The following is a 12,511-nucleotide window of genomic DNA, read 5'->3' on the forward strand; positions in this document are numbered from 1 at the left end:
CGCAAAGGTGGCACTTGAGGCAGGAGACATCTATCGACAAGTCTCGGATGACTCTGAGACTACCATACACCCCGCGTTCTCAATAGCGCCCCTGAAGTGTTCTCTTAACCAGACAAAAGATACGCTCACCCCCGAGCAACTGCAACACAGTAAGCTTTACAACTTCATTCAACGTTGGCTGTTTCCTGAAGTGCAACCTAGGCTCAGTCGTTACGTACCTATATGCTGCAGAAGCAGCAATATACGAGCTGGCCCTGCTCCAGCCACCGACTCTACTCATGCGTTATTCCGACCACAACCTAAAGTGTATTGAGTACCTCACCGGGCTGTTACAAACGTGCAAAGCATGCTCCGAACACTTCCTTGCTTTCGATTTAAGCCACCTCACTGCACCCATGATGATCATGTTCGGTTACAGTGTCAAGCTCTGCTATTGCCTGCTTACCTTGCAAATTAACGGCTGGGACACAGCAATGGCGCGTATGACGATGGATCCGGCTATCTGTTTTGAACGCGCAATTAAGCATTGTGAACAGACGAATACTGCTCTGAAGCTTGAAATAGGTGAAGACAGCATCTTCAAGCAGGCAGCGGAGACTATGCGAGCTACTGCGCCACAATGGAGAGTGCCAGTGGAGCGACACGACCCGTCGCTCGGTCTGGATTCGCTCACATCTGGCACCGACTTCAGCCTCATTGATTTGCCATCATTGGAGTTTTCAGATGACTTTTGGTTGAACAATGCTTGCAACTTTTGAGAGGCAGTTTACGCTGGATCGGATTTCGGATTTGGGATCATCACGTACGCCATCTTTCATTCCCGTACTGAAATGCTGCCTAACGGAATTCAAAGTGTAGCGCGTCGAATATTTTCGAACGCATACGTTATAATGTTACCAAAGTTTACGGCTACTTGCAGCTGCATTTTGTGTGCACGCCTATGGGATTTGATTTGATCTTCTCGTTGGCACTTCTCACCAGAACAAATGTCGCCCGCTTTAGAGACAAAAGCATTGGACGACCAAGTCGGAATTGTTCACCAAGATGGGCGACAATACCTTACAGGCTTCCGACTAGCTATCGTACTCGGCAGCGTTACCCTTGTGAGCTTCTTGGTCCTGCTAGACATGTCCATCCTTGGTACCGTGAGTTCATGACGCCATCAGAAAGTCTGCCACGAATCACTGACCAGGCCAGGCCATCCCTCGAATCACAACCGAGTTCAACGCGCTACCTGATGTCGGTTGGTACATCGGCGCCTACAACCTAGCAGCGTACGTTCTCCGAACGTGCTACCACAGCGAAGTCCAAAGGACTAACACTGCATAAGGGCGATCTTACAGCCACTGTCCGGAAAGCTATACACTAACTTCAGCAACAAGGTACTTCACCTCCACAGCACCTCGCCCACTTCCCATATAGCTAACAATCTCCACAGTACACATACCTTACTTTCACTCTCTTCTTCGAACTCGGTTCCTTAATATGCGGTCTCGCCCCATCCTCTTCAATGTTCATCGGCGGCCGTGTCATCGCCGGTCTTGGCGCTGCCGGCATCTTCAACGGTGGCTTCACCATCATTTCCAGCGCTGTACCGCTTGACAAGAGTCCTCTCTACACAGGCATACTTGCTGGGTTCACGCAGCTCGGCATCGTTGCTGGGCCACTCATTGGCGGTGTGCTGACTGAGCGCGTCACTTGGCGTTGGTGCTTCTATATCAACCTGCCAGTTGGCGGTGTTGTTGCGACATTGTTTGTGTTTGTGAGAATCCCGGAGATCATAAAGAAAGAGCCATTTACCTTCGATCTGGTCAGACAGGTGCTGCCTGAACTCGACCTCATAGGCTTCGCACTGTTTGCACCAGCAGCAGTCATGTTCCTCGTAGCATTGCAGTTCGGCAGTGGGAACACTTACGCCTGGGACAGCGCAACCATCATTGGCTTGACCTGTGGTGCTGGTGTGACAGCCTTGATCTTCATCGCCTGGGAGGCTAGGATGGGCAATCGAGCTATGATCCCTGGCGGCATGCTTCGAAAGCGCATTGTGTGGACTAGCTGCGTGTTCGGTTCAGCGCTCATGTGCTGCAGTATTGTTGCGAGCAATTGGCTTCCAACATATTTTCAGGCTGCCAAGGGTGAGGGACCGATGTTGAGTGGTGTACATATCTTGCCTAGTATTCTCAGCGCTTTGCTGTTCGTTGTCATTACCGGAGCTGCGAGTAAGTGACATGAGTCAGTCTGTGAGGCTGCATAGTGCTGTACTGACGATCTTAGTTACAAGACAGGGATACTACCTTCCCTGGGGCCTCTTCTGCGGTATTCTTACGGCAATTGGCGCTGGGTTGGTCTCGATGTGGACTCCAAAAACGAGCGTGGCCCAGTGGATTGGGTATCAAATCATCTTCGGAGCTGGTCGAGGAGCTGGCATGCAAGTCGTGAGTTCTTTGTAGCATCGTGTCGTCTCATACTGACATTTCGCAGCCCATTGTAGCCGTCCAGAACGCTGTAACGTCGGCTCAGATACCTGTTGCAATGGCCGTACTCATCTTCTTCCAGAACTTCAGTACCTCGGTCGCTGGCGTCGTCAGCAACACCATATTTACCCAGACTCTGACGGCTTCGATTCCAAAGTATGCACCTTCAGTGTCACCAGCTGCAGCACTGGAAGCTGGTTCCGGTGCAAGTGCTGTTCGAGATATCGTACCGGCTGGGCATGAAGAGGAGCTAGATGGTCTATTGAGGGCGTACTCTGACAGTTTGCGTAACGTGTTTTACTTCCTGGTCGGTCTTGCTGTGCTGGCTACTGTAGTGAGCTTGGGGATGGGCTGGAAAGATGTGAAGAAGAAGAAAGGAGATTCCGGGGAAGAAGCCCAGGCGACCAGGAAGAGCAACGAGGTGTAGGAGCATGCTCTTCGATGTGATGGCCAATCTTTCACGCCTTAAGCAGCACCACTTGTAAGACCTCAGCTGTACACTAGTCATGAGGAAACCGCCCTTGGCAAACTTAGAAGGAGATGCTGATCCCTGAAGGGGAAGAGAGTGGCCAGCTAAAGGGCTGATCGAAGGCAAACGTCTGGGTAAACAATGATCTGTGTCGAGAATGTTGACCATGTAGGCGGCCGCGGACATTGGTTCCTTAGCATTTGCAGCGAATGAACGACATTAGTGGTGTCGATGTCGCGTCGCCAAGTTGAGCCGCATTGGCCCCGGTTTGCGGGTGCGGGTGAATGCGATGTCAGCTAGCGCAACTGGTGTTCGCAGGTCCTTCTGGAAGACGCGTAGAAGGATTTTAGTGCGTTCGATACCCTGTCGAGAATCAAATGTCTTTGGATTCGCTTTGACAACTCTCTTTAAGAAGTGCATTATAGTGCTGCGTGCTAAAGGAATGACTGGGTGATTGTACTTGAGGTGAGCAAGCAGTGGAAGTAATTGACCATCTTGCTAGAGTATCGACCATGACCGTACAGACTGGCAAAAGACAGTCGATGCCCAATTTCGAGCCAAGATAACGGAGACTTTGAGGCGTTCTGTGTGGGGAAAGAATGTACACGGCCGCGTGAATTTAAACGTATCGGAATAAATCGGGATGGTGACGACAGATCTCTCATATCCAACCAGTCTTAAGTTTTTCAATGGCCTCGCTCTCAGACACCACGTCCGCCATTTTCGCCTGGATATCGAATAGATTCGCATCATGCACAGCTTTCGAACGGTCCCCGCAAGCCTCACTGACGACCTGTGTGGTGGTGAGCCTGATTCACAATTTTGAACGCCAAGGCCTACGATTGGACGATAACCTAAACACATTGCGTCCAAAGTGCTCGCTCGCACACAACCACTCGTGCTGACACCGCAGATGACCAGCGTATCGATGCCCTTCAGCTGAAGACGCGTGCTGAGGTCTGTGGCGAAGAATGCGCTGGGGTATCGTTTGGCAACGATGAGCTCACCATCCTGTGGCTCTAAACCTGGCACCCAGCACTCCAGGCCTGTCTCGTTTCCTCTCAAGAACATCTTCAGCAGCGGCGCTTTGCGGTAAAACACGCCAGCGTCCGACATGTCTGGCTCGGTGTATTCGACCCGTGTCCATATCAAAGGCACTTTCCCTTCGCGGGCGGCGGCAACGAGTTTCGCAATCGAGGCAGGTGCAGCCGCCGAAGCTGGGTTTTCGCTGGTGTCTAGAGGGCTATCCTTACTCCAGTACGCATTGCAGACGTCGACGAGTAAAAGCGCAGGTTTGTTTCCCCAGCCTACTTTTCCAGCGAAGCCCGACTTCACGTAGCTGTCGTGATCGCTGTGATCGTTCGGAGCCATGATTTTGGTGTTACCCTCCAAGCGTCAGTTACGACTTGCGGCAAGAGGACGCCGTTCCATCCGGTCTAATAGGACTAGCTGTGGCCCCGCCATCAACCTCAACATAGCGCTGAACTGGCAGAGCTCGGAGAGCTCGCACACGCGACGATCGGAGCGACCACTCAGCGTGAAGCGGCTCTGACGGATACTTGTATCCTAAGATTGTATGCTGCCCGGAGCATCAATCACCCGGTACCTCGGGTATCCGCTCATCACCGGTGTTCGAATCTGGTGATTCGGTGCGTGCGCCTTTGCGCAAGGTAAACCATAATTCAACGTGCTGCGGCTTGATCCGTGTTCTCTTCAACGTGTGGCGTCGTATCGACATTATTTGACCGTCTACATCTGGTGCACCACCACACATTTACAGCAGCGCCTGAGTCCGCCTCCCCTCCATATCTGGAGCCTGTCCCGAAATCTTGGCATATGATCGGACGGACTTCCCCACACATGCAAGAGCCCTTGGTGCCCTCGGCGACTAGCGAGTCCTCGGTGTCTCCCAAACCTCACAGCTTCACGATCGCCATGGAAGCAAGAGAAGGGAGGTCAGGCAATGCGTTTGCGTGTGAGCGCTGTAAGGAACCGGCAAAATATTGCATGCGCCTCTCCTAACTTCGATAGGTCGTAAGCACAAAGTTCGGTGTGTTCCCTCAGACACAGCGTCTGTATGCCAAAGGTATGTTTTTCCGGTACTTTTCCGCGCCCTCGGCATAACACGTGCTTCAGATGTCAGAAAGCGCGCGTCGAGTGCATCGAGCATGTTGCACGTAGAAGGCCAGCAAAACCCAGGATAGATGGACAGACGCCCAACAAAATGCGCGACTTCGACAAGAAGCTGGACAAAATATCTGCCATCGTGGCGACAATGGCACCGGTCTCAGTTCTACAGCCCGCATTGCCGTCGGTAACCACCGTGCCCTCTCAATTTCCCGAGACAGCCCAGCGAACATCACCGCCTGCGCCCGCACCGGTGAAGACGTCGCCTCCTGCTTCGAATGCGCCAGTCCTTCCTATCCCCGTTTCCAATGCGGACGATTCTCTCTCCTTTTGGGGATCGATCAACGACACATTGTCGTGCCTCGGCAGACTTGATCCCGTTATCCGGTCGATTAGTTTCGTCCACATGCAAATGTTGGTGGACGCCTATCGGACCATGGCCGACTACTTTCCATTCGTGACTCTGCCAAAGGAGTGCTCCTGCCGCGATCTGCTTCAGCAACGGCCAATGTTGATGTTCGCTGTTTTGACAGTAGCGTCCTACGATTCGGTGCTCCTGCAGTTGACTTTGAGCCGCGAGTTCCGTAAAGTAGTGACAGTCAAAGTCATGAGCGGAGAGAAGAGCTTGGATCTGCTGCAAGGACTTCTTGTCTTCATAGCTTGGCATCACCACTATATGGATGCTCAGGCTGTCTCGATACCCATGCTTTTACAGATCTGCGCTGGCATCGCAGGTGACCTGGTCTTAGACAACCTCTCGACATCAATGAGGAGTCCGTTACACAGAGATGACCCCAGAGATAGGGAGGCAAAACGAGCATATCTTGGTTGCTATTACCTGGCATCCAATATCGGTCTTACTGAGCCTGGTAAAGCTCGCAGCATTTCGTACTCGAGCATACTCCGAACGTATGCATCAGAACTTGCATTATCTTGGGAGCACAAGTCGGACGCAATTCTGCCCATCCTTGTTGATATCTGCCAATTCACAGAAGACGTACAGGAGACATTCATGAGCCAGACTGAGCAGGCTCTGATCGTTCGCACGCAGGTCAAACGTCTAAGTGCGAAGTGGGATAGCATATGTTTGGCTTCAAAGCTGCAAGCCAGCGATTTCAGTAAGTTGCAGAACCGCATTGCTCGGACCATCGTACTGACCACCGCCAGAAACATTGCAGTGGATACAGCTTGCCGCACACACCTACCTGTACAAGACAGCGGCATCAATCGAATTGACTGATCGCGACAGCACGCCATGGGCTTCAGGCTTTCAGCTCTCATTGCGCGTGACCTGCCTTCGTTCGATTGAGCAGTTCCTGGATAACAGCACAAAGCTTCAGTCCAGCCAGTACGAGTTCTTGTGTCTGGTCGACTGGCTCAACCTGGTCTCTACCATAACAAGTCTAAGCAAACTCGCACTGCACTCCTCGCCGATGCCTGGATGGGACACCACAGAGCTACAAGTAGCAAAGTCATTCGAGTACTTCCGCGATCAGCTTGCCTCGCAAATGCCACGTCCACGCGATCCGCAAGAGAGCAATGAAGATATCTTCGAGCGCTTTCGTCGCATCACGGCTGTCATAAAGATGGCCCTAACAAGCTCGTCTGGCAGGACTAGTCCTGGTGGAAGCACCTTCCAGCTTGCGACTGGATCTGGCCGCACCGTTTCGTTGTTGCAGGACCTCCCCTTGCCGAAGATGAATGGTATCAACGGCGACGATAGATCGCATGCCCCTTGGAAGCTCAAGCCAACCTTCGACCTCAATAGCCATCAGTTTCCATGGCGGTTCCTGTCGGGCACAGTATGAAGAAGGACTGCTGTAGTACTCAATACACTTAAGATAATGAGCACGACCACAAGCCTACTCTTGTGCTGCGCAACTAGCCTACGTCGACTGTACGACTTCCCTTGTCACCAGTCGAGACAGGACTGTAAGCTACAGGGATCAAGCTTAGCCTTTCGACAACGGTGAAGGTAAGTGCTCGAGCACTTCGTGATAGGTGCGTGTGACTGATCGATGACAGGAGCCGCGACTAGGGTCAGGGACCTGATTAGTAGATGAACAAGGCTGTGACGAAGCTATACGAGGCATTCCGGAAGGCCCCACTTGAAACGGCAAGACACTCCGGTGACCATGTTTACACTTTCCCGGAACTCCATCTTCGATTTTCTCTCGGTTTACCCTGCACTGGAACGAGCTAGGCTCACTCTTTGACTCTCTCCTCTTTGTCTTCACTTTTTCGCCTCAAGTCGAGGACTATGTTCTCCTTCCACCGATACCCCGCACAGACACTGTCGTGCTGAATGATTCATATGTTACTACGTTAATGTTATTACGTCAATGTTACTACGTCTTCTACCCTAAATATCACAACAGTCTGTCCAATGCTGTCATGTCTATGCTCATCTGCTACCTATCCCTTCCAAGCCTCTGGGCGCTCAAGGCTCAGACGTAGGCAGACTTACTGTACGGCCAAGCAGAATCATTATAACACTTCAGCACAGCCTCCACCAAGCACCGTCGCGAGAAGGATGCAAGATGTTTGTGACCAAATCCCACCACTTATTGCAGACAACACATCGCAAGTAGAACGAACGCTCGTTTCTGAGGATTTGCTTAAGATGAACCACAGGCTCTTCGCTAGAATGACCGCAGTTCAGCCACAACCTTGAGAAACTCACCCTCAAACCCTTCGTCAACCCAGATCGTCCCTTTTACTCAGCCAAATCAGATCGCTTACCTCTTCGCCCCCATCATCTCGCGAGTAACAACTCGACTCGCTCACCTCACCACCTCATCCCCCAACGCACAATGGGTTGTATGTCAAGCACCCCCATAACTGGTCTCGGCGAAGATGAGCCTGCCAGATCCAGAGGTCAACCTGCGACAGGCCATACTAGCCATCATGGTGGTGTATTCGCCATGGGCGGCCCCGACGCCCACGCCGGTACCTGTAGCGGTGGCTATGGCGGCTATAGTTTTGGAGGTGACGGCGGCGGCGGTGGAGGAGGAGGAGATGGTGGAGGTGGAGGAGGGTGTTGAGAGTGTCAGAAGGCAGGGGGAGAGGTGGTAACGGCACGATGCGATGAGGAGGTTGACGTCTTTTTGGGTGGATACTTGAGGGTTTGGGATGATTGGAAGACTGATGTTTGAAGTTGATTTGCCTCGACAATTCAAGGAATTTTAATAATTGGTAATATACATACTTCACATGTAGAAGTGTGCTTCTCGAATATCATCGAATTCACTGATGAAACCAGTGATGATGGTCAGCAAGATCAACAACGCGCATCTTGGCTGTCAGCATTTGAATAAATTGCCATGGAATGGCGACTCTGTGCTATGTGATCGTGATCCTTCTGTGATCTATAAAGTTGTAGTCGTTTGCAAGCACAGCGAAGTATTACTTCAGGCAGACGTTCCTCTTTCTCTTGACAAGGTGCGGCAATCAATACGATTCTTCAAGTGCAAGTGTCGTTCGTTAGATAAAAGAGGGAGTTACTCATACCTTGCAGAGCTGTTCGCGTCAGAAAGAATTCCAATACCAGCTTCCAAAGAGTGATGGGCAGCAGCGGAAGCAGAGGCAGTCGAGGCAGCGGGAGCGATGGAGGGAATGGAGGCGGAGGTGACAGAGGTGGTGATGGCGGTGGCTAAGACGACCAGTTGAATGCTTGATCTCAACTCGTTCGTTTAGGTTTGATAGTTCCGATGGATGATCAATTCGCGCAGTCAAATGGAAGCCATGTCGCTCGTTACTCCACAGCAAATGTTGATCGACGCGATGCAATCCAATCTTATCCATTTCAAGACTTCTTGTTGGCAAAGTCGGTCTGATTTATCGCTATCGATTTGTAATGCTCTTAAGAAGGCCTTTAATTGAAGCATGAGGTGGTGTTTCAAAGCTCAAGCCTGCTTCGTTTCTCAACGAAGACCTGACCGTAGACCGATTTCAGTCAGTATCGCACCAAGTGCATTATACGAACGAAAAGAAGGCAGCAAAAAAGGACGCCCCAAGAGCCTTCGCTATAGAGCGCAGGCAAGCGCAAAAAAGACGACGTTGGCAGGATTCGAACCTACGCTCCCGAAGGAACAAGATTTCTAGTCTTGCGCGATAACCACTCCGCCACAACGCCCAACATCACTTGCTGGTTAGTGCTAGTGATTTGATGAAATTATGGCTTGTGATATAGTATATATCATTATAATCAAATATTGATGAGCAAACGTTTGGCATTGCAAATGCTGTGAGATTAAAGCGGATGAGAGTTGAAGCTTGAAATTGCTCAATTGTTTCGGCAAAAGCGGTTAGGGTACGCAAAAACTACCGGTTCGAAGCTAGACAGTCCGACAGTCTGAACCTCAATATGCCAAAATTAGCCCCCACAGCCGGACCGCGAACCGTCTCCTCGGCACCACACTCTCAACGATGGAGCCTCGTGCATCCATACATTCCCCATACTCTGGTTTCAATAGTCCCGTTCTATACTTGTCGTAACAATGCAGTTGCTTCGTTCTGCATCGTCCTTCATTGTAGATGTGGAACCTTTGTGAAGCACCAGCAATCATCTGTGCGAGCACACCACGACAACGTCGACCTGCGGACTCGACCACCTCGCAAATCGATTCCTCCATCTACACATGACTACTGACCATCAGCAGAAAAGAACAAGGTGCCACTTCTCGGACATCAAGCTGGTGTACTACCTTTGATCCCCGACACCAACCCAGTTCGACCCGCTAAGCCTCACAACCCACGTCGCGATTGGTCCATCGACCTTCCATCTCTCCCACGAACTGCTGACTCCACACACACATGAGCCCAGAATGGCACGCGTGGTCAGCAACGAAGATGCAAACCTCCGCCACGGGAATTTTGCACTTCAGGGGCCCCTGCAGGACGAACGCCATGCTTGTTGCTGTGGGACGCGGAAGTCCAGACAGGGCGGATGAAGCCCGAGGCTGCGGTTGGTTCACTACCAGCGCGCACGTCGGTCTTCGAAGCGTGCAGCATATAGTCGCGATGGTGTCCAGTATGCGTGGGCACGAGTTCCGTCTGCTATTGTTGCGTTCGAGGAACTCATGTCGCGCTGTATTCCATCGGACCACCCAGCTTCCCGTTTGAGCGCTGCGGCTGCCTTCCTTTTCAACAGGATGTCGGCACTCAGTTCGCTCCGCCTGCCGGGTGTGCCAATCCTTCACGCTCATGCTACAGGGGCCGAGTACTCGAGATGGCGTCGTGGCGTGAGGTTCGCTTGCGAGACCAAGGGGACGTGGGGCTTTTGTGATGGAACACATCCAGTGCCCATGCCCAAATTAGGATCAAAAACGGTTTCCTCAACAAGGGCGTCTAACACATTACAATCAAGTCTACTGGACGAGCGACGAGCGTGGGTTCGACAGGATCGCGAAGTCAAACTGGACATCTTCTTTTCGTTGTCGGAAGAAGTTATGGAAGAAGTCCTTCACGCCGGTCCACCACTACCACCATCGAATATGAACGCCCAGGAGATGCTGGCGGCGCTTGATCGCCGTTTCACAGCCTTCAAGTTCGACGACTACCATCACGCTTTCTGCCACTTTCTCAACCTACACATAGATTCGTATGCCAGCCTCGAAGACTTTAACATCGAGTTCCAGACAACACTAGAGGATCTGCGGGACTATGGTCACCCACTGTCCAATATTCAAGCCTGCAGTGCCTACTTTTCGAAGCTCAGGTGTACACAGAACCCTTGGGTAGCGAAAAGGCTCGAGGAGTGGGAAACACAACCCTCTACCCCGAAATTGGAAGACCTGATGAAAGAATCCATACCTTGGACACTCAAGCCTTCCAGTACAGATGCTTCGCCGAAGCTGAAGACCGAGTCAATCCCAAAGGAGCTCGTCGACGACACATCACGGTCCGACACCGACGCATCAAGCATTTCCACTAGCTCCTCGCCCTCAAAGCTGCACTCCCGGCAAACATCCAACACCACCGCGATCACGACCCACTCACTCGAAATCACCATCCACGCTTCATCCGACGACATCGCCCAGATGACCTCCTTCCCCCGACTCCCCGCAACAAAGTACAACCCAGCTGCTGTACCATGCCATCTCTCCACAAAAAAGAGCATGCCTCTCTTGGCCTCTCCACCGCCCATGAACCGCCCTCTCCCCCATCTTCCAAAGCACATCCTCCACGTCTCTCCACGCGCACGCTCAGCGTCGCCACGCATCATGGTTCCGTCACCAAAGGCTAACATCAACTCGCCCAAGAGCTCTACGAAATTGACCCCCCAACCACCGCAACCACAGACACCGTCATTGAGACTGGAGACCACACACCCCACACTGCGACCCAAATCGCCCACACTACTCGACCAGAAGGATTTCGGCCCCAAACCGGCACCAAGCCCCATCACGCCAGGCGAAACGAAAGTGCATCCCGCTTTGCGCCAGACCACCGCCTTACCCAGCGTTTCCTCAACAACTGCAACAAAAACAACAACACTAGTCGTAACCCCACCTCTCCCCTACGCGCCCTTCGAGCCCTTCGAGCCAGAAACCGTCGCCATCCCGTGGCCCTGCACACCTGACCGCCCAACGAGTTCCCTCGCCGACCTACCCACGCAGAAACTGCCCGAACTCGATGCCCTGACGCGCCTTCGCGCCATGTCCGGTGCCAGCACGACCTCGCTCCCACTCACAGGTTCCCGCGCGATCTCGCCACCACGCTTGCAGGACCGCCCGCTGCTGAAGAGCACTGCATCCCTACCACTACGCTCCACATCCCCGCCCAAGACCCTGCAGAGCAGCATGCTGACAAATGAATCTCTCGGTGTACCGATTCGCATGCCGACGTTTGAGAGTCTGGGGGTCCTGCGATGCACGTCGCCGAATGATCTAGTGCCTGGACACGGGAGCGGGAAGGGGATTGAACGGAGTCGCAGTCCCGTGCGCGGATTGGTCGCAAGGCTGAGTGGGGATAGTCTCGAGGTCAAGGAGGAGAAGGGGAGGAAGGAGAGGAAGAAGAGTTGGAGTTTGGGGGTGGGGTTGGGGCGGTTTGGGCCGGGGAGAGGTGTTAGGGAGATTGTGTGATGCGTGGATGTTGTGAAGACCCGCTTTTGACCATATATGTTTGGTGTTGGAGGGTAATGTATAGATGATGCGATGCATCGATTTGAGGTTATTATGTATAGATTGTAATTTCTGTCGGCGGTGTGCGATATTTTGGGCGTGTCTAAGATCATCGTGATCATGCCCCTACAACAAATTTGTCGTCTCGCGTACCGGCTGTTGCGTAGTGGACTGTTCGGGTCAGCAAGATATGCGTAGTTCAGAACGGGAGCTAGAGGCAGGCGAAGATGCAATCGTGATTCATGAAGCCTTCATTCAGTAAGGTCGAAAGTGGTCTATAGGTACACAAGGAGATCATTTGATGCTCCTCTTATCGT

At 52.3% G+C, this 12,511-nt stretch overlaps 5 protein-coding genes and 1 non-coding gene across 6 annotated transcripts; 3 read left to right on the plus strand and 3 right to left on the minus strand.

Annotated features, from left to right (window-relative positions):
• Positions 1–619: 619 nt before the first annotated feature.
• On the plus strand, positions 620–2,901 carry BU25DRAFT_432214 (efflux pump protein; the record flags this gene model as incomplete). The annotated part of the gene is made up of 6 exons (XM_033708705.1): positions 620–657; positions 1,094–1,145; positions 1,198–1,278; positions 1,439–2,219; positions 2,275–2,435; positions 2,482–2,901. The coding sequence occupies 6 exons, from the start codon at positions 620–622 to the stop codon at positions 2,899–2,901; spliced, it is 1,533 nt and encodes a 510-aa protein (XP_033560622.1).
• Positions 2,902–3,604: 703 nt separating this feature from the next.
• On the minus strand, positions 3,605–4,314 carry BU25DRAFT_459559 (N-carbamoylsarcosine amidase; the record flags this gene model as incomplete). The annotated part of the gene is made up of 2 exons (XM_033710288.1): positions 3,605–3,736; positions 3,784–4,314. 2 exons carry the CDS (start codon positions 4,312–4,314, stop codon positions 3,605–3,607), a joined length of 663 nt encoding a protein of 220 aa, XP_033560623.1.
• Positions 4,315–4,913: 599 nt separating this feature from the next.
• On the plus strand, positions 4,914–6,915 carry BU25DRAFT_98359 (uncharacterized protein). The gene is made up of 2 exons (XM_033712295.1): positions 4,914–6,188; positions 6,238–6,915. The coding sequence occupies exons 1-2, from the start codon at positions 5,021–5,023 to the stop codon at positions 6,876–6,878; spliced, it is 1,809 nt and encodes a 602-aa protein (XP_033560624.1). The 5' UTR covers positions 4,914–5,020; the 3' UTR covers positions 6,879–6,915.
• A 2,209-nt stretch (positions 6,916–9,124) lies between these two features.
• BU25DRAFT_t87 lies at positions 9,125–9,205 on the minus strand. Its single transcript has one exon. It is a non-coding gene; the product is annotated as a tRNA-Ser (tRNA).
• A 1,018-nt stretch (positions 9,206–10,223) lies between these two features.
• Positions 10,224–10,877, plus strand: BU25DRAFT_343858 (uncharacterized protein; the record flags this gene model as incomplete). Its single annotated transcript, XM_033702974.1, has 1 exon — positions 10,224–10,877. A coding segment is annotated over one exon (654 nt), but the record flags the coding sequence as incomplete, so codon positions are not given.
• Positions 10,878–11,469: 592 nt separating this feature from the next.
• On the minus strand, positions 11,470–12,457 carry BU25DRAFT_98425 (uncharacterized protein). Its single transcript, XM_033712297.1, has one exon. The coding sequence runs from the start codon at positions 12,314–12,316 to the stop codon at positions 11,591–11,593; it is 726 nt and encodes a 241-aa protein (XP_033560626.1). The 5' UTR covers positions 12,317–12,457; the 3' UTR covers positions 11,470–11,590.
• Positions 12,458–12,511: the final 54 nt, after the last annotated feature.

The sequence above is a fragment of the Macroventuria anomochaeta genome (assembly GCF_010093625.1).
Source record: "Macroventuria anomochaeta strain CBS 525.71 unplaced genomic scaffold BU25scaffold_21, whole genome shotgun sequence".
NCBI classification, from domain to species: domain Eukaryota; kingdom Fungi; phylum Ascomycota; class Dothideomycetes; order Pleosporales; family Didymellaceae; genus Macroventuria; species Macroventuria anomochaeta.